This window comes from Athene noctua, chromosome 23, assembly GCF_965140245.1.
Source record: "Athene noctua chromosome 23, bAthNoc1.hap1.1, whole genome shotgun sequence".
Lineage (NCBI taxonomy): Eukaryota > Metazoa > Chordata > Aves > Strigiformes > Strigidae > Athene > Athene noctua.
This window is the reverse complement of record NC_134059.1, coordinates 6,633,947-6,660,512: the sequence shown is the minus strand read 5'-3', so window position 1 is coordinate 6,660,512 and position 26,566 is coordinate 6,633,947. Positions and strand designations below refer to the sequence as shown.

At 56.8% G+C, this 26,566-nt stretch overlaps 1 protein-coding gene across 3 annotated transcripts; it reads left to right on the top strand.

Annotated features, from left to right (window-relative positions):
- The first annotated feature begins 653 nt into the window (after positions 1 to 653).
- Positions 654 to 22,267, top strand: SLC41A1 (solute carrier family 41 member 1). Of its 3 annotated transcripts, none has more exons than XM_074925268.1 (11): positions 654 to 738; positions 1,342 to 2,574; positions 8,125 to 8,232; positions 12,256 to 12,327; positions 12,645 to 12,789; positions 12,893 to 13,039; positions 13,780 to 13,927; positions 15,000 to 15,079; positions 15,904 to 16,038; positions 17,004 to 17,152; positions 18,891 to 22,267. In XM_074925268.1, exons 2-11 carry the CDS (start codon positions 2,197 to 2,199, stop codon positions 19,074 to 19,076), a joined length of 1,548 nt encoding a protein of 515 aa, XP_074781369.1. In that variant the 5' UTR covers positions 654 to 738; positions 1,342 to 2,196; the 3' UTR covers positions 19,077 to 22,267. The 3 variants fall into 3 exon arrangements, with proteins under 3 accessions (XP_074781369.1, XP_074781368.1, XP_074781370.1); XM_074925267.1 differs by having other exon boundaries at positions 659 to 748; XM_074925269.1 differs by lacking the exons at positions 654 to 738; positions 1,342 to 2,574 and adding an exon at positions 3,511 to 3,708.
- The last annotated feature ends 4,299 nt before the right edge of the window (positions 22,268 to 26,566 follow it).

Here is a 26,566-nt window from a genome sequence, read left to right as displayed (position 1 = left end):
TATACGTGTTGTTGTGGGATGGTTTGGTGTAAGGCGATCCAAAGTGAGTCCATGGTTCTATTCCTGATTTTATTTGCTGAACGACCCCAGAGAAGGGTCTGGCGGGGAGGCCTAAAAGCCAGCGCGTACTGCCTGTACTGTTGGTGCTCCTGGGCCTCGCTCCCAACATGATCAACACATCAAATCTGTGCTTAGTTAACAATTTATAGAGATAAAATGACAAAATGTGACTGTGACACCCCTCTCCCCAGGTGGGGAGGGCATGACCCGGCGAGGGGCTCCCCCAGCTCGGCAGAGTGACGGCGGCTGGACAGCGAGGAGAAGGACGTTGGAGCGTTTCCTTCCCGCGCCGCGCCCCAGGAGCGAGCCGGTAGAGCCCCGGGGAGCGCCCCGGGAGGAGGTAAGGCCCCGGGGAGCGCCCCGGGAGGAGGTAAGGCCCCGGGGAGCACGGCGGGGGGGGTCGGGGCGCGATGGCGGCCGCGCCGCCCGCTCCATGTGGGCTCCGGCACACGTGACCCTGCGCGGGGGCGGGGCCTCGCCGCTCCCCCGCCGCTGCGTGGGCAGCGCGCCCCTGACGGAGGGGGCGTGGCTAGGCGTGACGCCACGCGCGCCTGGCCAATAGGAGCGCGGCGCGGCGCGCTGGGCAGGGCCACCATTGGCGGGCGGTGATGTCAGGGCGGTGCGGGGCAGCCCGCAGTGGGTCCGGCGGAGCGGAGCGGGCAGCGGGCGGCTCCGCGGGTGCGCAGCGGTGAGATGCCCGGTGCACCGGGAGGGAGGGCGGGCGGGGGGGGGACCGCGGCAGTGCCGTGCCGCAGGGAGGGGGCCGGCGGCCGCGGTAGCTCCGCTCCGCGCTGTCCCCGGGGCCGCTGTGCCCGCTGGCGGGGCCGGGCCTCGGCCGGGGCCGCTCCGGAGGTGGTGGCTTGTGGGGATACGCGGGTGCGGGCCGCCCGCTCCCCCCCCCGCGCTCACCCGGCAGCGCTTCCACCGCGCACGGGGCTCTGCGGCACACGGAGAGGGAACAGAGCCCCCGCCGCGGTGGTGCCCGGTGGCTCCGTGCGGGGCTTTAGCCTCCGGACAGGACCCCGGAGCTCCCTGCTGGGTTCTTATTTCTGGGGTACGGGGAGCAGAAAGCTGCTCCCCTTCTCCCCCGCCGCGTCCCCTGACGCAGCCCCCCTGAAGTGCACGAAGGGTTGTGAAGGAAGGTTTAAAGAGTAAGGGGTAGTGTGGCTGGTGGCTGTACCTTCAGCGTATCTCTGGGGAAAATATTGTTGAATGAACGAGCTGTTACGCTGACTTCCACGAGTTCCAACAGAATATCGGTTTTCCTCCCATGTATTTCAGGTGAAAGACGAGTTCTCAGAGAGTGACGTTAAACTAAGGCTGTCCAAATGCCAGCTCCCACCCTACAACCTGTGCAGCTCAGTGAGTAACCTTAACGGAGAACTTGCTGTGACTTTAAATAAGAATTGTCGTTGCCTCATGCTGTAAGGTGAGAAATTCTTCTGGAAGACGAGGACGACAGTGACACTTGGAGCTTGCTGGTATTGCTGGTCGTTTTGGCAGAGAGCACAAAAAAGGCTGAAGAAGAGCAAAAGCCTGCAGGAACCTTCAGATTCTGGTTCTGCAGAGGGACGGTGCCCCTGGAGAAAGTGACAAAGCCCTGGTAGTAAGAAGAGCTTTTCTGGATTTTGTTATCTCTGAAAGCCACTCCCTCTCCTATCTACTCTCTGCTTCCTTATCTCTTTAAGCTTCTGTCTTATTCAGTAGTCTTCATCTGTTTTTCTCTTGCCTTGTGTGCCCCATCACAGCAGTGGCGCTGCTGGAAGAAGACCTGCAGAAAGATGCACTAAAGTGTCAGTACATCAGAGAAGAAAAACTTGGACCCTGTCGTGGTGGCTGCTGTACCACAGGGTGCTGGAGACAAGGAGAACTAGAGTGAATTTGCTGTAGTTCCCGACTCCGGCAGCGTTCCCTGCTAGCTCAGTGGTTGGTGTCCTCTGCTTCTGGACTTTGCTTGATGGGGATCTCTGCTGCAGGAGCAGTCTCTGCACTCAAAGGCAGGCGAGCAGGGATAGGAGAGGTTGCCTCTAGATGCCGGAAAGGCCATTTTTATAAGCTTTTGGCAGAAGATCTTTTCTGGAACAGCTGCTGGCTGTAGGCCCACCAAGCCAAGGGTCAGGATAGCCTCTCTGCAGCATGTCTTCCAAGCCAGAGCAGAAGGAGACCCCCCAGGCCAATGGGGCTGTGCTGCCCATTGTGCCCGTGGACTGCCTCACCAGTCCGGACCGGGGGCAAATGGTGGAGCCCTCGAATTTTCTGGGACCTGATGGTGACAGGGTAGAAGTGGTGATGTTGGAGTCCCGTGCCAATGCTAAAGGGGTGCGAGAAGAAGACGCCCTGCTGGAAAATGGCAGCCAGAGCAATGAAAGTGATGACACCAGCACAGACCGCGGTCCTGAGCCAGCCTCGCCCCTCAAGGAGACCTCCTTTTCCATCGGGCTGCAAGTCCTCTTTCCATTCCTCTTGGCAGGCTTTGGGACAGTTGCTGCTGGAATGGTGCTGGACGTTGTGCAGGTAGGATTGATATTTCCCTGGCAGGGCTCTGGGCTCTGAATCAGGTCTCTGTAGGCCGTGGCTTGATCCCAAGTCAGGGGGGACTCAAATGCCAAGGCTAGTTGAGCAGATAGCAACTATGAGGGGAGGAGACCAGTTACCATGTGTGCTGGTTGGGGTCAGGGGAGACAGGGGGAGACCTCGGTGATGTCTGGAGTGAGAGAAGAGGCTGTGAGCACCCCTGTCCTGCACCTGCCCTGCTCCAGCTTGGAGCAGGAGCGTGCAGCTGGCACATGTGCAGCCAAAACATCTGCCTAGGAACTGAGACCACCCTGTGCATCACGGCTTGAAATAAAGCACTTCCCTGATGGCGTCTGTAGACATCCCAGTCGCTAGTTCCACAGGTCCTGTGTCACTTTTTCACCTTCGATGGTTGCTGCGCTGTTCCAGCACACCGGGCTCGTGCCAGCTGGGTTAATGATTCTCCTGCCACGGTGTGTGCGGGAAGCTGCACGGTGGCTCACTCCGAAGGTTAAAGGCTGCCTCAGCAGCCCCTGCGCTGCCTCCTCTTGCTCTTGAAGTGGCTGGGGGCAACTGGGCTAACAGTGGTTCCTTCCCAAGTGGTGTGTGGAGGTGATTCTTAGGAAAGGGCAGCCAGAGAGCTGGCTGCTACCTCTGGATGAAAACTGATGTGTTACCAGATGTGATCTCCCATTAGCTCTCATGGCAGGTGACACTGGGAACCCAACAGCCGAGCAGCTTGTTTAGGCTTTTTTGTGGGAAACGTGCCTTCGTGAAGCGTGGCTCCTGCGCCGGTCTCTCTAGCATGTGTTCTCCAAACGTGTGTCTCCGGCAGCAGATCAGCTGCTTAACCTCTTCTCCTTTGCTCTGAAAGACAGGCAGCACAGAGTTGTCTTGATACCCGGCACGAAACTCCATCATCTGTGCAGTGTAGGTTTATGAAACTATTTGGATGGAGGAGGCAGCCATTTTGGAGCTGTGGTCAACCAAAAATGCTCTGCTTGAAGCTCGTCTGTTTGCTTAAGTGGGGTAAACAAGCCCTCGTAGTGTTGGCATAGAAAGACTCACATGTCAGTCACTTGTCTGTGTTGCCAGCAGTTACGATCATCTCCACCCGAGCTGTGTGCCAGTAGGGTAAGTCAGGCTTTTTCTGTGTTTGTGGGTGGTCAAGCAGACACTTCTCTTGCTTTCTTGCCCCTAATGGCTATTTCCCTGCATGCCTTTGCACACTGGTCATCCTTACGGTTTCTCTTGATGCAGCCTGTTGAGAGAGCTGTGAAGTGACTCAACAGGAAAGGCTGGCTACGCTAAATGAATCCGAGAGAGATTTACTGGAATAATTTTCTTAAGAAAAAAGACATTTCAAGCATGTTTCCCTTCATGAAGTCCCTGTAAACTCATCCATGGCTCTTCTGGCAGTTTCCCAGGACCAGTGATTTTGAACCCAACCTAAAGCCTTTCCTGGAGAAGGAACAGCCCTTCTGGCCAGGGGGAGTGGGGCAGAGGTGCGATACCGCAGCAGAGTGCTGCGTTCTCCTGTTTGTTTTTTTTATAGAAATAAAGCTTCATAATTCCTCTATCCCACAGCAGCTCAGCGTGTGGCTGTGCAGCTTGTCCTGCCAACTCTAACTCCCTTTAGCCTTGGGATTAAATGAGGTATCTGAATGCCATAGGGTGGAGAAGGGGGATGGGAAGCGTGCGGTCTCCGCTTGCTTGCCTGCAGAGTCTGGGGAGCTGAGCTCGATAACTGGTTTCCCAGTGACTCAGAGCCTTGGATGAAAAGAGGGAAGCATGTGGAGTGGGTAACTGGTGCACTGGGGCAGACTGGAGTCCCATTGCTTTGGATGTAGCCGTGGTTTGCAGTGGATGGAGGGCTCCGTACACTCCATTTCCTCTGTTTTGGATAAACAGACTAATCAGCCAGCTGTAATTGGTCTCCCCACTGTGAAAACAAGCAGCCCTGGCCTCTGGCCGGGCTGGCCCGTTAATGTGTCCCTATGAATTTGCCTCTCAGGAGGAGAATTGGTCTCTGCTCCCTTTGGGATTGGAGAGACCTCTGGGCCAGGTGACCTGTGAGCATACCAGCTGCTTTTTTGTGTGCAGTAGAGGACTACTGGCACAGTCCCTCTCCCAGCAGAGCCCTGATTGTTGTCTTCCAGACTTGTCTGCTCCCTGGAGAGTCTTTGGATGGGATGGGCAGGGTTCTGTATGGAGGAGGGAGTCTGCTCGTTGCCCTGCCTGAGCACCTCTGGTGTTTATATCCCTCTGTGGCAGGTGGGGATTGCCAGCCCTGGAGCTGGACCTCTCCTGATAAGGCCACTTGTTCCTTGGCATTTTGGAGGGAGGGTGCTGGCAGAAGGGCAGGGTGCGAAGCAGCCGTGCCAAGGCAGCCATAGCTCCGACCTGCAGCACATCCCTCCCCTCTGAGCTGTCGTGAATCACCATCCTGCTATAATCTGAGCGAAACCACGCTGTTACTCATAACGTGTGTAAGCCTTAATTTTGCACGTAGTGACTGAAAATGACAGCAGCTGAGTGGCAGCTGTTACCCTGGGAATATCTGTTGTCTGCAGGTGCAAAGCTTCTGAAAGGCGCCGAGCCTGGAGGAAACTGCAAAACGCCACCTGGGGTTTGAAGTTTCTTCCAGAATCTGTGGCAGGTCAGGGTCTGATCTTGCCCCTCCAGTGCTGCGTGGGAGAGACCAGGGTCTGGTGGCTCTGGTATCTGGGCAGATTTGTGTTTGAAGGGACCACAGGCTTAGTAGAAAATGAAGCTGAAATAAATGAAACCTAGATTGCTTACAGTCTCCCTGCTCCCCCTCCCCAGAGGGCAGGGAGGAGGCGCTGGAGATGAAGTGCCTCTCCCTGTCATTCTCTTCCACAGCTCTGCTGAAGCCAGCCGGGACCCCCCTTGCTCCCCAGCACAGGGCGTTCCCCTTTGCACAGAGCAGACTGGACAATCTGGGAGAATCTTGTGTGCTGTGATAGCCTCCCTCCTCGCCCTCAAAGCAGCCTATTTCTGTGCTTGTCAGAGGGGCTGTTACAGGGGGGAGAGGGATTTTAAAGGCTTGATGTCCTGAAGTTAAATTCATATTTCCTCTTCTCTTTTTTCCCTTTTTTGTCTTCCCCAAACAGTCTGGCTCTGGTTCTCCCTTCGGAGCCACACTGTGGGCACAGGGCTCTGCGGGAGCTTTCTTCTCTGCCGGAGCCAGGGAGACCTTCGAGACGCACTGAATGCCCGTAGACCAGTGTTGTATAACATCTTATATTAAGAAAGTTGGCAGGAACCCATGGGTCCTGCTCTTTGCAGTGAGCAAGCTGCTGATGTCTGCAGAAATCTCCTTGTTTTCCTTCCCTGAAGATGGCTTTTATTCCCTTCTCCAGGAACACCCCTGTCTTGCTCAGGGAGCTGCTCTGGTTACAGCGGCTTCAGGCACCAGCTTGCAGTTCAACCTCCCTTAAAGGTTAATTTACAAAGCCAGGGTTGGGACAAGGTGAGGGAGGGCCGTGAACTTGTTCTAGCTATTGCCTGATCCTGCCTCTACTTCCACAGAAAGAGCCAGGAAACTTTTGCACAGCACTTCCAGCCTGCGGTCTGACTAATGACGATGTTCCTTTCGTTAAGTGATTTTGGTGACACCCTGTGTGTCCTGGGAAGTGGGAGCGTGGCGCTTGTTGACTGAATTCTAGACACTGCTGAGGGCAGTCGTAGCAAAGGATTCACCTGTACAAGCAGCACCAAAATAATCATAATGCTTGCCTAAAAATAGACCGAGGAGAGGCGAGCTTGCCTGGTCCTAGATGTGACCTTAAAGGAAGCACAACCTGATGTGCTCCTGTGTCAGATGAAGTATTTCAGACTGATTCTCCCTCCTGCCCTGCTCAGCAGTGAGCACTGAACTCATATATCCCCTGCTCGGAGAGTTGTGCCGAGCCAAACCCCTGCAGAGTTCCTCTGGCTGCTGTGAAAAGGTCTCCCAGGTCAGGTTTGCTGGTGCGGGGTGGTTGGACCGTGGTGGTTTCCTTAGGTGCTGCCTGTGACAGCAACAGGGAGAGGACTGCTCGTTGCACGAGGAGAGTCTGGAAACTGGGTATCCTTAGGAGCCTCATCCTCGAGCAGAGAGGGGGTTGTGGCTGTGCCTCCAACAGCTGAGCAGCTTTGCTCTGCACCTGGGATCTGGAGAGCGTGGCTAGTTTGTCTTCCCAAGCTGTCAGAAACATTAAGGGGGTTTTTATTGACTGGAAAACAGGTTTTTTTCCCTTTGAGGAAAAATGGTCCCAGTTCATCCATCACAAGCACTTACCTGCCTCCTGTGCTCACAGTTTTTCAAGTGAGTGTGGCTCAGACATGGCATTGCAAAGGACCTGGCCGGAAACTGGAATTTGTTGGCTCGGTGGTGAAGGCAAGCAGCACAAAGGATGGAAAAATAAACAAAAATAACAGAAGTCCTTCCCCACAGGAAGGTATTAGTCATGCAGGTAGAGTGACTTGTATTAGCTGTAAGTTGTTGGCTGATAGTTTTCCTTGTCCTGGAAAGAAATACATGTCCTGTTGGCCAGACAGTCTGACAGTGCCGAGGAGAGGGATGGAGCCCGTGGCAGGTAACGTTTGCAGGAAAAAAAGCTGCAAGAGCTGTGACTGTTAACATGTTCAGCACAGCAGCCAGCTGCTGAGAGTGCGATTCCAGCTGTGCTCAGTGTCCTTTAAGAGTGTGGCCGTCAGGCGATGTGGGAAGCAGGAGTTATTTTGGACACAGGGCCTTCTTGCAAAACATTCACTAAAATAACCAGCAGTGAGGTTTGTGTAGCTTGCAGGTTTTTTTTTTAAATGCGGCTGTGAGGTTTTCTTAGGGTGGTTTTGTGTTTTCATGGAAGCCAGCTGCTCTCCTATAAGATGGCTCGCCCTGCAATTACTCTTCCTTTTCTCCTAAATAACCATAGCTGCTCTTCTGCCTCACACCCAAGAGAGCTGACTTGGCTGTAGAGCCGGAGTAGTCAGTAAATCTGTGAGTAATGTAGGTGCCAGGGGAGGGAGGACACACACCTCCTCGGCGGGGATAGGGTTGAACAGAGGCCACGGTGAGCTGCTTTTTGGAGCTGGCAGGATCAGGGAGCAGCAGTGCCTTGTTCCAGAATGTATCTGTAAGACACACACGTAGGGAATGGCTCTCAGCTGAGACTGACTGAATTTCTGTACTCAGTTCTGATAAAAACTGGAAGTTTGGGGCAAAGTCTCTTCATCTTTTTCTCTTTTGGCCTCTGTAATGCATAAACATTTTGTCAGTGGTTAATCTTTGGGGGATTTTTAACTGAAAGCTGCAGGCTGAGATCCGGTTTTTAAGCTCAGCAGGAACATGTGGTCACTACTACACGAATGTCAAAACCAGTAAAATTGCTGCAAAATTCAAAGTGTGGCACCAGAAGCGGAACAGGGTTGCCTCCTCAGGGCCGCAGACGGGCAGTGCCAAGTTGCAAAGGTGGATGAGTAAGTGACACTCAGTCCAAAACCATGATTATTTTTTAATGGTCTGTCTTTGGTTTAATCTTGCAGCACTGGGATGTCTTCAAATACGTGACGGAGGTATTTATCTTAGTACCTGCATTACTGGGCCTGAAGGGGAACCTGGAGATGACTCTGGCGTCTCGCCTGTCGACAGCTGTGAGTATCCAGGGAGTGGAAGGAGGGAGCAGGATGCTGCTTTGGGAAGGGCTGTGTGTGTGTGGTGGCTGGGCAGACAAAACTGCCCCGGTTAGTGACCCCAGAAACCAGAGCCTGGAGTTTAGCGTGCTGGGAAGGTGTGTTCATCCCACTGGACTGATCAGATTTGAAGGCTTAATAGTCCTTAAGCTTTGCTGACAGTTCATTTCCTAGTCACGGCTGCTCGTGGGCCCAGAGGGCATGGTGTGCGTGAGCTGGCTTTGGCAGTTTAATGTCTGGAGTGCTCGGATCCAGTTTTCTTCCTGAGGAAGCTGGGTGTGGGCATGTTGTCAAAACAGGCTAAAATGAGCCAGGTTCGGGAGGACTGGGTGATGAGAGAGCCCGGAGAGAGCCGTACAGCAAAGGCCAAAACGGAGGGGACCTTGGAGTGAGAGCGAGCAGGTGGATTGACAGCCTCTTGAAGTTGATGGAGAGGCATGGCTGGGCATTTCTCTTGCTAGAATTCAGTCTGATTCCTGTGAAACAGTGAGCTCCCTGTGAGAGATGGGGGCAGGCTCTGTTAGCGCCTCAGAATACTGTGTTAGTCCAACTGTAAATGAATTGCTTTGTGTTTAAATGTTTCTATAACACAGCAGTCTGTCTCTGGAGCTGAGCAGCGCTGGAGAGAGACTGACATCCTCTCCTAACAGGGATAATAACACTCCTTCCTTCTGCAAAGCATCTTCTGCTTGAGCATGACAGCAAGCGACTGCCTGATGTTTCTCTGTTTCCCATGATGGGAGTACATACAGCTTTGAATCTTACATCTGCAAGGTGTTAGCTGCCTGCTGCCAGGCTTTTAACTCTGCTGTGCGTTGCTGGAAGAGCAGCAAGGAGCCTGGTCTTGGCCTTGACAGTGCAGAGGAGCTGATGCACCTTGGCCCGAGGGAGGTGCTGGCTGAGATGTAGGGATGGAGGAGTCCCTGGTGGTAGCAGCAGGTGTAGCTAGCAGCGAGCTGCTTCTCAGCCTTCCCCTTGCTGGGGGCTGCAGGAGAAAGCGCAGGAGAGTGTTGAAAAGGTCTCTGTATATCTGCTCTCCTGGGTCCTTTCTTGTTCCTCCATCTCGAGCACCAGGGTGATGCCAGCTGTTAGTCGCTTGCAGCTAGTCCCTGAGGCGCCAGGTTTCTGGTGCATTCCTGGGTGGCAGCAGAGCCAATGTTTTGAGCTGCTCATCCAGCCTGTGTCACCGGCAGCCCCTTTTGTCCCTCAGGCAGTAGCTCCCTGTGGGTACCCTAAAGGGTGCTGTGCTCCTCCGCTGAACTGGTGGCACTTTGGCATCGTAATCTGCGGAGTCTGAGGTGGTTCCTGCAGTCCCTGGGGAGCAGGAAGGCCACCAGCATTTCTCTGGACTAGCCCTTGGCTCAGCCTCTGCACCCCAGCCCCTGCCTGTCGATTCCTGCCAACTCTGGGGACAGTCTCCTCCTTGGATTCAGCCCTTGCCTGTCGATCTCTGCAGGAGCAGGGTGCTGAGCTGCCTGGGGGTGGCCGTGCCAGCATTACCTGGCAATAGTTGGGCTGTGCCTGCTCCCCCTCGGCACTGGTCTCCTCTCCCCAGGCGCTGCTGGGGAGGCCAGAGCTGCTGGGAGGCTTCGCGCTGCCCCTGCCCAGCTGTGCTCGGGTGCCAGGGCTTGTAGGGACAGAGGCCGAGCGCTGCAGCTTGTGTTGCAGGCTGAGCTTTGTTTGCTCCTTCATTCTGGGAAACAAATCCCTTTGTTTTATTCCCTCTCTATTGTTTGGATCATGTCAGGATCCTTGCTGTCCCAGATACGGGCCGTTCTCCCTCTTGACCTTGGCCAGCCTGCACTCTCCGAGTGTGGGCTGATCCGGGTGAGCACTTGGCTCTCCTGGGACAAAGGCAGCACGACGCTTCTTCATCCTCTTCCCGTATGGGGCTGGCATGGAGCAACGTTGGGGCAGGCTTGGCAGAGAAACGAGACTGTGCAGAAAGTCACAGGAATGCAAAACTTTCCCCTATCTGCTCTGGTGGCTGCAGCAGCATCACCAGGAAACTGGTGCAGAGAGCACCCGTCCAGTCCTGCCCATCTGCACCGAGCAGCCTTGGTGTCCTCCTGCCTCCTCCCGCCCCTGAGCTGAGGACTGGGGGGTGGCATTAGCCTCGTGGGCCAACACCCGGGCTTTGTCCTCTGCTGCCCTTTGCCCTGGCGGGGGAGAAGGCTGTGCTGCCTCCACACGAATCCTCTAACCTTGAGCTCTACCTCCTCGTATCTCTGCGTGGTGGGGTAGGATGATCTCTCGGGCTTTTTTTTTTTTTCTTGCCCTCTTCCCTCAGCGTGGGGGACCCGCGTGCAGAGGGAGCTCCCCTCTGCCTAGGGCTTCACGGCCTGGGTCTCGTGCTCTCTCCACAGGAAAGCAGCCTGGAGTGGTTTCTCAGACTCTGAGTTTCTAATTAGTGCTGCATTAAGGCACCTCAGAAATTCCTTTCACAATTAAGAAGCAAAACTCTCCCATTAGTTAAAGGATTAAACTCCTGTTGCCAGTGACTACAGCCAGGTTATGTTAATCCCAACCTAATTGCCATGTGGCTGGAATTTTAAGGTCAGGCTTCATATGGAGCTCAAATTCCTGTGCTGGATGTGCTCAGTGCTACTCCAGTCAACTTTTTATTGGTTTTTCCCCCATTCCTTCCTTCTCTCCACTAAACTGACACGAATAATTCACTCCAGAGATGGGCACATCTCAGTGCTGGTTGAAAAGAGCTGGCAGTTCTCTCAAACGCATGCAGTAAGGAGAGCAGGAGGATTATTGATCACTGACTTCTTGGGTTTTTTGGAGACCAGCAAGGAAACGTGAGAGAAGGAAACTGTTGCTGTATTGTTGTGCAGAAGTTTTGAGTTTGACACTGGCAGCCAGTAACTCCCAACATCCATTTACTGCTTCAGACTGTTTGAGCCTCCCCCTTGTCTGCTCCTCAAGTTCATCAGTGTCTAATAACACGATTGGGTATAAGCTCATACTCTCTGCTTGTCCCTTCTTCCAACTTCCCATAAAGACCCACAAGGTGCTGGGGAAGAACAGGATGCTGATGCTCTGCCATAACCAGCGACCTGCAGTGATTCTGCTGGGTTATTTTGGATCATCCACCAGGGAATTAAAGCAACTTTCCATCTCTCCTGGTTAGTCTGATTAGCATCTCCCGCAGTTGTAGCGGTGCCAGATGACCCGTGTGCCACGGCTGCTTCCCGCTACTCGCTAGGTCTCCACGTGGCATTAGCCTTGTTTACTCAGCTTTTAACTGAAACAGTAATTCTTGCTGCCAGCTTCCTCTGCCCACGTGATGCTGCTCTGGCCTTGGTCCGTGTCGGAGCTGGGACACAGAGCTGACCTGAGGGCCAATGCCCCCCGATTTCCCTCCTGGCTGGATGACCTGAGGGGCTGCATGACCCAACAGGGCCTAAGCCAGGCTTGGCTTAATCACCAACGGAGTGGATTCAATGTGTAAATAAGCAGCGGTGCGTGGCTCTGCACGGGGACAAAGTATATCTTGTTGCTTTTGCAAGATTTTCATCAGACGTTCTACTGACGTCAATTCCCCTTCACGCTCCCTTCAAAACCCCCTCTGTAGTGGGTCTGGCTCCGCTCCTGCCGTGGGGGAGAGTGTCAGCCCATTCCTGCAGCTGGGAAGGAGAAGGTGCTGCAGCTGAAACTGGGAACAGCTTTGGTGATCTGGAGTACAAGACCAGAGTTAACTTAGAAGTGGCGCTGTATTTACTCAGGGTGTATACAGCCTGAGTGACACAGACCGAGGTGTTAGTGCAGAGCTGTGCCCCAGCTGTACACAGTACGTGCACACACAGACACAGGCGCCTTTTCTACTGAATTGCTCTCCTGTAAGAGCTAAGGACTTGAGGTCATTGTTCTCTCCTGCTCCTGGCACAAACTTGCATAGCCGGGAGGCAGGAATTTGATTGTTAGCAAGTGCAAAATGCTGTCAGTCTTCTGTGACATTGCCGTGTCCTCTTGCAGGCTAATATTGGCCAAATGGATACACCCAAAGAGCTCTGGAGGATGATAACGGGGAACATGGCTCTGATACAGGTAAGAAAAAGTGAAAGGAGCAGAAAGTGGAAATACTGGTAGTTGGTTCAAGCCCAACTATGACAAGTGGCAGAAGGTCTAAGTGCCCGGGGTTCGCTATCAACTGTCAGTATTGCATGTCTAATGGGGAGGCAAATGCCACTTTTGTCCCACAGTCACCTCACCGTAATGGTTTGTCCTATAGGTTAAACCTGGTGTTTCCCCAATGGATGCTAATCCACCTGAAATGGTACCCTGGGTGGTGTTTCCCTCTTCCCTCACCCCGGGACCATTTTGCTCTCTAGTCCTCTTGGTGACTCTCTAGTTTTTATTTGCAGGTTCAGGCTACTGTGGTTGGCTTCCTGGCCTCGATCGCAGCAGTGGTATTCGGGTGGATCCCAGATGGGCACTTCAGCATTGACCATGCTGTCCTGCTTTGTGCCAGCAGCGTGGCTACTGCTTTTATTGCTTCCCTTGTTCTGGGTGAGAGACAGACCCTGCACACCCTCCACGCACCTCTTCCTAAAATGCTGGGCTCCCCTTGGCCTCATCCTGTTCTCTTCCTCTTTTTTTTTTTTTGCTGTAGGCATGATTATGATTGGGGTCATCATTGGATCCAGGAAGATGGGGATCAACCCTGATAACGTTGCCACACCGATTGCTGCCAGCCTGGGGGATCTCATCACCCTGGCTCTGCTTTCAGGAATCAGCTGGGGCTTGTACAAAGAGCTGGGTGAGGAGCAACAAAAGGATTTTGCCTCTCCCTGGTCCTTGCACGTGCTGCTGCATCTCCCTCTCATTTCACCCTCTTCCTTCACCCTTTCTGTTCTCGGGGTGTATAGGATGCCTGGCCTGGAAGCTACCTCAGTTAGTGAGACCTAGTCAGAACTGATAAGGGAAGGAAACGGACGTTCTTACTGCCTTGTAGCTGCAGACAGTCTTGGCAGTGATCTGCATACTTCCTTCTCATCAGGTAAAGCGATAAGGGAGAGGCTGTCCCCTTCCGAGTGCCAGGGGCTTGACTGTGGCTAAAGCAGTGGGAGAAGGCAGCTTTGGATTTCATCTTTTGTACCGTCAGCACCAGCTGGGGATCCTCAGTGCAGAGCTGCAGCTGTAGACTCTAGACTTCCTCCTCCCTCCCCTCCACCTTCCTTCCCTGCAGCTGGGATGCAGGGGATGCGACTCAGCCAGGTTCAGCCAAAGGTGAAACAGCACTGGGAGGTCTTGCCCAGGGAAGTTGAAATGGAAGAGAACTCACTGGGATCTGTCGATAAAAGCCCCTGTGAGTACACCAGGAGAAGGAAATGCCATGTCTTGCAGAGATGAGGCTGGGCTGGTCTAGTTTGCCTGCCCTTACTGGAGTTGGGGTGACAGCAGTCTATAGGCAGGCTTGAGCTCAGCTGAAGTAGCACCCCGCCTCACTGCAGCTGGATGTGGCCTTGCTATGTTGCCTCTGCTTATTTTTGCCCTCAGAGAGCAAAGCCTACGTGAATCCTTTGGTATGCGCCTTCTTCATCGCCCTGCTGCCCATCTGGATCATCATTGCCAAGAAGAACGCAGCGACTCGGGAAGTGCTGTACTCCGGCTGGGAGCCAGTCATTATCGCCATGGCAATTAGCAGGTAGGAGGGCGTGGAGGAGCTCCTCTCCCCCCGACACACCCGATTCACCCTTGCCCCTGGCCCCTTCAGCCTCTTTGCCCTTGTTAGAATTCCAGAATCTTCTCGGTTGGAAAAGCCCTTGCAGCTCCTCCAGCCCAGCCATGACCCTCCCCCTGACCGTTCCCAACTCCCCCAGATCCCTCAGCGCTGGCTCAGCCCGACTCTTCAACCCCCCCAGGGATCCCGGGGACTCCCCCCTGCCCTGGGCAGCCCATTCCAACGCCCAACAGCCCCTTCTGCACAGAAATCCTTCCTCAGAGCCAGCCTGACCCTGCCCTGGGCAGCTTGAGGCCATTCCCTCGGGGCCTGGTGCTGGGGCCTTGGCTCCAGAGACTCACCCCCCCTCTCTGCCCCCTCCTGGCAGGGAGTTGCAGAGGGCCAGGAGGTCTCCCCTCAGCCTCCTCTTCTCCAGACTGAACCCCCCCAGTTCCCCCAGCCGCTCCCCAGCAGACCTGTGCTCCAGACCCTGCCCCAGCTCCGTTTCCACCAACACCTGGTAGATTCTGGAACAAGAGGGAACCAAACGTCTTCTGCATCCCCAGTCTGGACTGCCAGGAAACTGGAGGTCATCCTGTGTTTTCTGGACAAAGAACCGGGGCTCTAGATCCTGAGGCACAGGAGTGATTAAGCACCTTCCTGCTGGAATCCAGCAGTGTCCCAGCGGCTGCCCGGGGAGGCTCTGGCGTGGCCACGGAGTAAACACAGATCCCGTTGGGCAATCCTCTGTGCCCAAGAGCATTCTCTGCCCTCTGAAGGGCAGGATTCCTTTTGATGACTGCGTTGCTGTAAACTACATCAGGGGGTGTGTAGTCTTTGATGGTTTTTAGCAGCAATGAGACCAGATCCTGCTCAAACTGCCTTCTTTTATCAAATATTGAGGCTTAAAATCCCGTGCGAGAGCCGCAGCCCTAGGTGCATGTTAGCAGGTGTGTGTATCACCCCTGGGTGTGCACAGTGCACCAGAGAGAACCCTCGGTGCTCTCTGTGAGCGTTTCCTGACAAGCTTTCAGCGCTGACCTCTCTCCCTCTGCAGTGTTGGGGGTTTAATTTTGGACAGAACGGTCTCAGACCCAAACTTTGCTGGGATGGCTGTCTTCACACCGGTTATTAATGGTAAGTTCCTTTCTGTTCTGGTATTGCAGCTCTTGGAGACTCCTGGCAAACAGTGGAATTGCCCCGTGTGCCTTATTTCAGGCAGATTGAGGAGACTAATTCCCTCTTGATTGCCAGTGAGAGGCAGTGGTTTGACTGAAGCTTTACATCAGCGTGGCTCCCCCTGGTGCCAGCCTTTCACGGGAGGGCAACTGGCCTGGGAGGTTGTTGCCTAAAAAGACACGTTTTCCAGGGGCCCAACAAAAACTGCCTTTATTTTCTGATTCCTCCTGGCTGGTGGAAGACCCCCCCCATCTTCCAGGATATGTGCCTTGTGGCACCTGGTGACATAAAGCTTTGGATTTGCAACTCGGAGTCAGGAAATCTAATTGCTTCTGGTATAAAGTTTTGACCTGCTTTCTGCCTAATGAACCAAAGAAATTTTTTTAAATTACTTTTTTGCAATACACGGAGTTTATTCTGAGCCATTGCATCTTGTGCTAGCGGATTCCACAGTTTCATTATGCCTCGTGCAAAAAATACTTTTAAACTTCCTGTATCTGTTTTGGTGGCTGACTCATCATTTTTTTTGTTTCACATATTTCTTCCAATCAAAGCTGTGGTAATAGAATTGCATCTGTTTGCTAAGGGGCCTAAGGGGAAACCATAGAACAGTGTGCTTTGTCTCAGCCCTTTACATCCTGCAAAAGTGGAGTTCAGGTCAAAAATAGACTGTCCTACATTATTCCAGCACCTGGCAATTCCAGATCTGCTGGCTGTTGAAAATAGCTCTTTCTCTTCAAAGTGTTTGAGACATCATCTTGCTGCTCTCTCCTCCTTTGCAGGTGTGGGTGGCAACCTGGTGGCAGTGCAGGCCAGTCGCATCTCCACGTACCTGCACATGAGCGGGATGCCTGGAGAGAGCTCCGAAACAGCCCCCCGCAAGTGCCCCAGCCCTTGCAGCACTTTCTTCAGCTCAGGTATGCGAGTCGGGTGTTGAAATATATCGACTTCTGCCAGCGGCAGTTGGTGCCATCGGCTGAATAAACTTGTCTGGGACGGTCCCTGGAGCCCTGTCGCAGGAAATGGTGGCTGAAGTCTGCTGGGAGGCAGCTGGCAGCTCGGGGGTGTGCTGGTGCTCTGCCCTGGCCTGCCCTCTAGAGACGCTCAGACCTGGAGCAGAGCTGCTGTGTGACAGCACAGCTCTGCTGGAGGAGGAAAATGTGTGTGCCAGTCCCATGCCCTGACTGTCTAACACTGTAAATCCTCCACCCTCTAAATCTTTTCCAGATGTGTCCAGGATACTGGAACCTGCCTCGAGGCTGCTGGAGCGTCGCAGCTCTGCTGGGCTTTTAGAGCTGCAGTTACAGAAAGCTGCTCACTTACAAAGGCATCCTAGCAGCTCTGTTATTTGTGGCGGTTGTGGGGCAGAGCACAGCCCAAACTCGCATTCCAGCGCAGAGTGTGGGCAGAGGCTGTTGCTCTCCAGACTTTATGGAGGCTTGACAGCCTGCAGCCGGGTCCCAGCCTTCTGGGCCAAGGCTGTCCCTGAAGAGCAAGGAGGGGTGAGAGGTCTCCAACGTGGTGGTGATCTGTTCAAAAACTGGTCACCAGACAAGGTGCTGTCAGAGCTGCGAGGAAATTCAGCGTTCACGGTAAATTCCTGACAGCAGTGCCAGAGGTGGGACGTGAGTCCTGTGGGCAGCTGAGGTCTGAGAACAGCTTTTGCTCTGGGGACAGAATTAAGCTCTCCTACCAGGCTTGGTGCAAAGAGTCCTTGGGAGTCCTGACAGTTGGGTCATCAACCAGGCGCTGCCTTCCAGCCTAAATCAGCTTCTGATTTGGCCGTAGTTGCGCTGCCTTGTCCCCTGGAGCCCAAGGGGGCCACAGAGTTGCTGTGTTCAAATCCATCTTAAGCCTGAACTCCATCTTTGTTTCCTTGCAGATGTGAATTCCCGCTCTGCTCGTGTGCTCTTTCTTCTGGTGGTGCCTGGACACTTGGTTTTTCTTTACACCATCAGCTCCATGCAAGGCGGACACACAACGCTCACCCTGATTTTCATCGTCTTCTACATGACGGCTGCACTTCTCCAGGTAAGCTGGAGCCCCCCGGGCCGTGGCCCCTCGGGTGGGCAGGAGGGGACGGGCCCCTTCAGCCCCTCCAGCTGTAGTTACGTTGCTGAAGGCAGAGCGATACGCCCTGTCCCGAGGTAAGAGATTTATGTGCTGGGGAAAGGTGTGCCGAGTAGATTGTATTTGTCAAATATGCCGGTATCAAATGGAATAAACCCCTCTTTGTTGATACCTGTACACACGCTTTTTCCTTCCTACCATTCTTGGCAAGTTCTGAATCTGTCTTTTGTCTCTTATAAGTCCTTCTGATAGCAGAAGCATTTACCTCGTGTGTGTTAAGCTATCCTGTAAGGTGCTTTAGCAATTTTAAAACTACTGGTGAGCAAAACAGGATGTGAGACATTTGCAGGGCTCCTTGTGCTGCCCTTTCCCTGCCTCCCCCTGCGGCTGCTCTGATCAGGGGGTTCACGCTGCAGAAATCCAGTGCCCGCTCGCCTGGCTCCTGCATCAGAGGGCAGGAAAGTCCCTCGGGTTTGGGAGGTTCCTGCTGAGCCCAGTTACGCTCCCCCTGCTCACCCCCTCCGCTGGGGAAGCTGCGCCTGGTTTCGGTGTCCCCTAAAATCAACAAGCGAAGCCGGCGTGAGGAAATGAGTCGGAGCGTCCATCAGGGGTGAGAGCAGAGCGCTGTCATCCAGGAGGCTGAATTTGGGTGCTGGGCCCTCGGCGGGGGCTTCTGCTCTGCCACGCGCAGGCCGCAGCCTCGGGAGCTGCCGGAGCAGGAGCTGGCAGCCACGGGGCCACCGTGGGCCAACTGCCACCGGCCTGAGGCCTCTCAGCCCCGCCGGCACCACAGGCGCTGGCCACAGGCCTGTGGCCACTTCAAATCCTCGTCCCAGAGCTCAGGCTTGAGAGGACCCAAGGCAGATTTCTTGTGTCTGTAGATACTGATACGAGCCTCTCGCAGCGTTGGAGCAGGTGGGGGAGAACGTCACACTCTGGTAGTTTTGGCTGCTGGGCTGTTGCTCTTTTATTTGTGGAAGCCGGGTGTTCTGTCCCAGCCCCAGCATCCTGCCTGCTTCCGAGCCCTCTCTTTGCCCCGGATCTCTTCGAACTTATTCCGGTTAGATCTGAAAACCGAGATGCAAAATTCAGATGTCTGGGTGCTGGAGTTCTCCCTTCTAAGCCTAGATTTGATGGTGACATGTGAAGCTAAAGAAGGGCAGGGCAGAGGCTGTTCAGGACAGGCTGTTGCTTAAACTGCAACAGGGAGGGTCAGACTGGACATGAGGAAAAATGTTTCCCAGCAAGAGTGGTCAGAGAGTGGCACAGGCTGCCCAGGGAGGGGGCAGTCCCCATCCCTGGGGGGGTTTAAGGGCCGTTGGGATGAGCTGTGGGGGGATGTGGGGTAGGGGAGAACTTTGTAGAGTCGGGCTGAGGGTTGGACTCGATGATCCCGAGGGGCTTTTCCAACCTGAGTGATTCTGGGATTCTGTGACACAGGGGATTTGGGTGCCCAGGGGCCCACCAAAACTCCCCAGGTTCCTCTCTGTGCTGTCCCAGTTGCTTTGGGGATGCAGCCCCCACTAAATGCCTGGAGCGCCGGCGAGGTGGTTCTGACCCCCCACGGCCCCACTCCTCGGGGTGGGATTTTGCCTCTCTGAGCCCAACCCACCCACCTGGAGTCACCCCAGGAGGCTCCACGAGGACGGGGATGGCCGAGGTCAGTGGCTGATGTGGCTCTTTTCTTCCTGCCTCCCAGGTTCTCATTCTCCTGTACATTGCTGACTGGATGGTGCACTGGATGTGGGGCAGGGACCTCGATCCTGACAACTTCTCCATCCCATACTTGACAGCGCTGGGGGACCTGATTGGAACAGGTCTCCTCGCTCTCAGCTTTCACGTCCTCTGGCTCATCGGTGACCGGGACTCCGATGTGGGAGACTAGCTCTCCCTGCTGCCCCCCTCTCGCAGCTCTCCTCCTCCTCCTCCTTTCATTTCGTTGTTGTTTCTTCTCCTCCACCCTTGCTCTTCTTTGCTTCCTCCCTCCACCCTGTCTCTCTTGAGACTTCATCTTTGATACTGGATTCTCATTATTTTCAATGGGAATTTTATGTGGTTTATATTTCAAGCCAAGTTTGTACAGAAAATAAATCTAGTTTTAGGAAGGACAAAAAAAAAAAAAAAGTGTAACGAGACAATCACCAAGTGCAATTTCATAGCAGTTATGTCTGAACCAAGGCTACAGTGAAGATACTGATCAGTCAGATCATGCAGGGAGCCCACCCTGTCCCTGTCACTGGAGGTGCAGGGCTGCTTTTTTTTCGCTTCATAAGCGTTTTAAAAACTGGAGGTAAGGTTCAGATTTATTTTACTGAACAGGCACCTTCTAGCAAAGTACAACCTCATGGAGGAGGGTGTGGGGTACCTCCTGTCTTCTCTGCCCTGTCGCCCTCTGCCCTTGTGTTCACCCTCTGAATCCCCCGCCCGTGCCGAGCACCCAAAGCACGTGAGTCTCTGGTAGAGGGGTTCAGCCACGATGGTGAGGGAGGGTCCTCTGTGCCCTCAAGGACAGTGAGCGATCGCGGGGTTGGGGGCTGCAGAGCCCTGAAATCTGGCTGTGAGCAAGCTGGTCTCTGCTGACAGATCTGGGCTCCCTTTCGCCCACCATCCAGCAGCATCTCGGAGTTGTTCTGCCTCTCGCCGGGAGCCCAGTTCAGCTGCTGCTGCTGCGTGCAGAGGGACACGCTCTGAGCTCGCGGGCTCTCCCCACCCGTCCTCCTTCTCCCCTGCTGCTGGCCACTCCTGGCATGCGTGGAGGCTGCCGCCTCTCCTTGGTGCTGGTGTGGGCACAGCACTATTCTCATGGCAGCCTGCTCAGTTCAGTTCGGTTTCCTTTTCTGGAGGGGTGGATGGAAAAATACATCCTGTCTTGTGCGCTAAGATTTTTCAGTTGCTGAGTGCTGCTGACGGGCCCCTTGCAGCTGGGAAGAAGCCACCTAACGCCTCTCCCAGCTGAGCCTGGGGCATTCAAACTTGGGAGCGTTAGGTTCTTGGTGTCTCTTGGAAGAGGGAATCCATGTCCAGCCGCCGGATTTCTCTGCGTAGGCACCGGCTGGAAAACAGCTCGGCGGGCGCGGTTGGATTTCCGAAGCCCTGGTTCGTGGTGCAGCTCTGTCCCACGAGGGGCTGGAACCCTTGAGCAGGCTGTAAACTGGTGTCAGGGTTAGAGCTGGTGTCAGCCTGCGAGCGCTGGCCGAGCGCGGGGTTCCCCGCTCTGTTTCCCCTCTGCTTTCTGTGCTTTTCAGCTCGGTGATGGCCGAGGTGCCTTCTCCTCCGCTGCTCGTGCGTGCTGGCAGGGCTCTTGTGCAGTCTGCAGCGGCGTGATGACAGAAAACCTCTTCTGGCTGAGTGACTGAGGCGTTTGGAAATGATCTTCCTGAACGCTGTCGGCACTGAACGCTTTTTAGTTTTCCCATTTGGATATAAATCAGTTCAGTAGACTGAGTGCAGTTTGATGTAAGCAGGTCTTAGCGACTTGGAAACTTCCCCCAGTTACCAAGTTTAAACGATGTGCTCAGGCAGACAGCGCCATGGAACAGGCTCTAACGCTCAAATATAAATTGAACACGTAAGCGTGGATGGGGGGAGAGCTCTTAACATCTGTCAAGCGTGGGGAAAATCCAGTATAACCCACGGAGCCTGATGTCGGCGCTGCACTGCGCAGGCCCTGGGGAGCTGCCCCTGTCTCCCCGAAGGCCGGGGCAATGTCCCCGGTGTGCGGGGTCAGGATGTGAGGTGCTGCTGCACTGAAGGGGCAGCAAGGCTCCCGGTTTAGCTGGGTGCACAGGCCTGGGGGGCTGCAGCTCTGCTCCTGGTCTGCACGCTGCCTGTCCTACTTATTTGCAGCTCCAGAACCACCTAAAAGCTGCTGGATTTGTGGTTGTCGGCTTCTCCTCTTGCTTTCTGTGTGTTCCTCACAGCAGAACACGACCATCCTTGATTGGCCTAATTTCCTCCTTTAGGTTAACTTCTGTATTTCTCGGACAGGCCAATGTTTGTCTTCTCCTTCTGGCTTTCTGTCCCCACAGCGCTGGGCATCGCTGCTCGGCGGGCAGACGTGGTGCTGGGAATTCTCATCTTCATCTGAAATAAGGCTGGGCTGGGGGATCTGTTTGTTACTGTGCACAATGCCAGAACTGGCTGAGCTCTACAAAGCCCTGCCTAAGTACAGTTTTGCTTTTTGAGTGAGGAGTGGTTCCTTAGGAACAGTTCCTGCCTCCCCCCAGGAAAGAGCTGAATGTCCCTCATGGGCCAAGTCAAGACCAAAGTTAGTCTGGGATGGGGCATTGTCCCAACCTAGAGATCTGGGGGCAGAGCTGGTCTTTACTCTGGAGACGAGCGTGTTGGAAAGGAAGGTCGGGATTAGGGGGTGGGATTGATGATTTTGGAGATGGCTTTCCCCTTGCTGCCCCCCCCCAGTGTAACGTCAGGCTTGCTCCCCCTTTCCCCCCCTGCAGTCTGAACCTCGCGCTCTGCGCCCTGGGGACGGGGCTTCTCGTTTGGCCAAAGCTCTTCCACAACAGAACACAAAACCCTGCTGCTCTGAAGTCTCAGCCCAGGGGCTTCAGGAGTATTCTCTGCTGCTCACCTCATTTCTCTGCCTAACGTTGAGGAATAGATACGAGACTCCTTCCATTAACACTTAAGCTTTTGTGTGTGTATATATATGAGAAATTCTCCTGGCCTTTTAGGGGTCACATCACTATTTAGTTCCCCAAGAAAAGATTCCCCGGGGAAGAAGCTACTGCTCGTGTAAAATGAAGACCCAGAGGTGACTGAGAGCTGTCACGCTGCTGGGCTGATGGTGTCCCTACGTTTATAGAAGGTCTAAGGTGCGTGTGGGGAATAGGTCAGGGAAGAATCTAATTTAAAATTGAAGAATATTGATGGTCAGAGGCTTTTCCCACCAGTTGCACTCAAATGCATGCCTACTATACAGCTGACTGCAAATGAAAAATACTGGTTTACTCTTTTTATTAAAGGAAAAAGACTGTCTTAATTATTTATAGTTCCTATAACTGAATTGACAGATGTCAACTTAACTGATAAATTATATTTGGTTAAATAAAGATGACATTTATTTATGTGGACTGTGGTGTCTTTCCTTCACACGCCTCTACTTGATCAAAGGTCTCTCTTCCACATTTTGCAGCTTATTTTAGCTTATGCTGAAGCTCTTTTGATACACAGTGGGATGAGGGTTAAGCAAATCAACTACATTGCTGTTCCTGCAGCAAACGGGGCTCAGGATAAAGGGCAGATTTCTGCCTGGCTGGGGCTCTGCCCTGCCCGGACCCGGCAGGAACCGCCGGGCTTTGTGCTGGGCCGGTGGCTGCGTGCGGGAGCCGGGCCCTGCCTGGGACGTGGGGCAGGAGGGTCCTGCCCACTCCTGGGGGCACACGAAGGAATTAGTGGCCGTGGGAGGACACCCCCCACCCCGCCCAGCTGTAGGTTGTGCTGTTGTGGACAGTTTTGCAGCAGGGCTGGGGTTCCTGGCTGCTCCCCCAAACAGGGAGTGTGGGGGCAAAGTCCTAAACCCTAAACCAAAGCCCCAGCAAGGCCGGGGCTGAGGCTCTAACTCCTCCTCAGGCCCCGTGGTTGTGGGACCTTTCCCACCCCTGCTGAACGTCGGGGTGCTGAGGCGCAGGATGGGCCCTTTGGGGTCTTGTTCTGGGCACGGGGGGAGGGTTTGTTTGACTTTTCTGGGTGGGGGAAAGAGCGATGGGGGAAGCTACGGAGCGCGTGTTACTGAACACCTTGAAGGTGTCACCGCGGCATTGCTCTGAAATAGATACGGGGGGGTCGGGGGTTCTTTTGATTTGCCTGCTGGTTGCAAAGGGGCTGGGGTGCAGGGGTGCATGGGGCTGGCTCCGGGGGTGCAGAGAGCAGGGTCCAGCATACATGGGGCAGACCCTGGGTCTGGGGGTGCCTGGGGCAGGGTTCAGGGGTGCAGGAGTGTATGGGATGGGGTCTGGGGGTGCAGAGAGCAGGGTCCAGGGTACATGGGGCAGATCCTGGGGGTGCAGGGGTGCCTGGGGCAGGGCCCAGGGGTGCCTGGTGCTGGGCAGGGCAGGCAGGGACCGGCAGGGGCAGGCAGGAGCAGGCAGGTGCAGGCAGGGGCATGCAGGGGCATGCAGGGGCAGGCAGAGGCAGGCAGGGGCAGGCAGAGGCAGGCAGAGGCAAGCAGGGGCAGGCAGAGGCAGGCAGAGGCAGGCAGGGGCAGGCAGAGGCAGGCAGGGGCAGGCAGAGGCATGCAGAGGCAGGCAGGGGCAGGCAGGGGCAGGCAGAGGCAGGCAGAGGCAGGCAGGAGCAGGCAGAGGCAGGCAGAGGCAAGCAGGGGCAGGCAGAGGCAGGCAGAGGCAGGCAGGGGCAGGCAGAGGCAGGCAGGGGCAGGCAGAGGCAGGCAGGGGCAGGCAGAGGCAGGCAGGAGCAGGCAGAGGCAGGCAGAGGCAGGCAGAGGCAGGCAGGGGCAGGCAGGAGCAGGCAGGAGCAGGCAGGGGCAGGCAGGGGCAGGCAGGAGCAGGCAGAGGCAGGCAGAGGCAAGCAGGGGCAGGCAGGGGCAGGCAGAGGCAGGCAGGAGCAGGCAGGAGCAGGCAGGGGCAGGCAGAGGCAGGCAGAGGCAAGCAGGGGCAGGCAGGGGCAGGCAGAGGCAAGCAGGGGCAGGCAGGGGCAGGCAGAGGCAGGCAGGAGCAGGCAGGAGCAGGCAGAGGCAGGCAGAGGCAGGCAGGAGCAGGCAGGAGCAGGCAGGCAGGAGCAGGCAGGGGCAGGCAGGGGCAGGCAGGGGCAGGCAGAGGCAGGCAGGGGCAGGCAGGGGCAGGCAGAGGCAGGCAGGGGCAGGCAGGGGCAGGCAGAGGCAGGCAGGGGCAGGCAGGAGCAGGCAGGGGCAGGCAGGGGCAGGCAGGAGCAGGCAGAGGCAGGCAGGCAGAGGCAGGCAGGAGCAGGCAGAGGCAGGCAGGCAGGGGCAGGCAGGAGCAGGCAGGGGCAGGCAGGAGCAGGCAGGGGCAGGTAGGGGCAGGCAGAGGCAGGCAGGGGCAGGCAGGAGCAGGCAGGGGCAGGCAGGAGCAGGCAGGAGCAGGCAGGGGCAGGCAGAGGCAGGCAGGCAGAGGCAGGCAGGAGCAGGCAGGGGCAGGCAGAGGCAGGCAGGGGCAGGCAGAGGCAGGCAGAGGCAGGCAGGGGCAGGCAGGGGCAGGCAGGGGCAGGCAGGAGCAGGCAGAGGCAGGCAGGAGCAGGCAGAGGCAGGCAGGCAGGGGCAGGCAGGAGCAGGCAGGGGCAGGCAGAGGCAGGCAGAGGCAGGCAGGGGCAGGCAGGAGCAGGCAGGAGCAGGCAGGGGCAGGCAGGGGCAGGCAGAGGCAGGCAGGCAGAGGCAGGCAGGAGCAGGCAGGGGCAGGCAGAGGCAGGCAGGGGCAGGCAGAGGCAGGCAGGGGCAGGCAGGGGCAGGCAGGGGCAGGCAGAGGCAGGCAGGGGCAGGCAGAGGCAGGCAGAGGCAGGCAGGGGCAGGCAGGAGCAGGCAGGAGCAGGCAGGGGCAGGCAGGGGCAGGCAGGAGCAGGCAGAGGCAGGCAGGAGCAGGCAGGAGCAGGCAGGGGCAGGCAGGGGCAGGCAGGGGCAGGCAGGGGCAGGCAGGCAGGGGCAGGCAGAGGCAGGCAGGGGCAGGCAGAGGCAAGCAGGGGCAAGCAGAGGCAAGCAGAGGCAGGCAGAGGCAGGGGCAGGCAGAGGCAAGCAGGGGCAGGCAGAGGCGGGCAAGTAGGCAGAGGCAGGCAGAGGCAGGCAGGGGCAGGCAGGGGCAGGCAGGAGCAGGCAGGGGCAGGCAGGGACAGGCAGAGCAGGCAGGGGCAGGCAGGGGCAAGCAGGGGCAGGCAGAGGCAGGCAGGGGCAGGCAGGGGCAGGCAGGGGCAGGCAGGGGCAGGCAGAGGCAAGCAGGGGCAGGCAGAGGCAAGCAGGGGCAGGCAGAGGCAGGCAGAGGTGGGCAGGTAGGCAGAGGAAGGCAGGAGCAGGCAGAGGCAGGGGCAGGCAGAGGCAGGGGCAGGCAGAGGCAGGCAGGGGCAAGCAGGGACAGGCAGAGCAGGCAGGGGCAGGCAGGGACAGGCAGAGGCAGGCAGGGGCAGGCAGAGGCAGGCAGGGGCAGGCAGAGGAAGGCAGGAGCAGGCAGAGGCAGGCAGGCAGGGGCAGGCAGGAGCAGGCAGAGGCAAGCAGAGGCAGGCAGGGGCAGGCAGAGGCAGGCAGGCAGGGGCAGGCAGAGGCAGGCAGGGGCAAGCAGAGGCAGGCAGGGGCAAGCAGAGGCAGGCAGGGGCAAGCAGGGGCAAGCAGGGGCAAGCAGGGGCAAGCAGGGGCAGGCAGAGGCGGGCAGGCAGGGGCAGGCAGAGGCAGGCAGGGGCAAGCAGGGGCAGGCAGAGGCGGGCAGGCAGGCAGAGGCAGGCAGGGGCAGGCAGAGGCAGGCAGGGGCAGGGGCAGGCAGGAGCAGGCAGGGGCAAGCAGGGACAGGCAGAGCAGGCAGGGGCAGGCAGGGACAGGCAGAGGCAGGCAGAGGCAGGCAGGGGCAGGCAGAGGCGGGCAGGCAGGCAGAGGAAGGCAGGAGCAGGCAGAGGCAAGCAGGGGCAAGCAGGGGCAGGCAGGGGCAGGCAGAGGCAAGCAGGGGCAGGCAGGGGCAGGCAGAGGCAAGCAGAGGCAGGCAGGGGCAAGCAGGGGCAGGCAGGGGCAGGCAGGGGCAGGTAGGGACTGGCAGAGGCAGGCAGGGGCAGGCAGAGGCAGGCAGAGGCAAGCAGGAGCAGGCAGGAGCAGGCAGAGGCGGGCAGGCAGAGGAAGGCAGGGGCAGGCAGGAGCAGGCACGGGCAGGCAGAGGAAGGCAGAGGCAAGCAGGGGCAGGCAGGGGCAGGCAGAGGCAGGGGCAGGCAGGAGCAGGCAGAGGCAGGGGCAGGCAGGGGCAGGCAGGGGCAGGCAGAGGGAGGCAGAGGCAGGCAGGAGCAGGCAGGGGCAGGCAGGGGCAGGCAGAGGCAGGCAGGGGCAGGCAGGGGCAGGCAGAGGCAGGCAGGGGCAGGCAGAGGCAGGCAGAGGCAGGCAGGAGCAGGCAGGGGCAGGCAGAGGCAGGCAGGGGCAGGCAGGGGCAGGCAGGGGCAGGCAGAGGCAGGCAGGGGCAGGCAGGGGCAGGCAGGGGCAGGCAGAGGCAGGCAGGAGCAGGCAGGGGCAGGCAGAGGCGGGCAGAGGCAGGCAGAAGCGGGCAGGGGCAGGCAGGGGCAGGCAGAGGCAGGCAGGAGCAGGCAGGGGCAGGCGGAGGCAGGCAGGGGCAGGCCCCGGCGGAGCGGACTACAGGTCCCGGCAGCCCCGCTGCGGGCAGCGGTTCCGCCGCCGCCCGGCCCGACCCTCACATGACCGCGGCGGGG

Bases quoted from the DNA above. Each gene is read 5' to 3' on its own strand.
- SLC41A1 (XM_074925268.1), top strand. From the start codon at position 2,197: ATGTCTTCCAAGCCAGAGCAGAAGGAGACCCCCCAGGCCAATGGGGCT. The intron at 8,233-12,255 runs GTGAGTATCCAG...GTCCTCTTGCAG, and splicing joins CGTCTCGCCTGTCGACAGCT to GCTAATATTGGCCAAATGGA. The intron at 13,928-14,999 runs GTAGGAGGGCGT...CTCCCTCTGCAG, and splicing joins ATCGCCATGGCAATTAGCAG to TGTTGGGGGTTTAATTTTGG.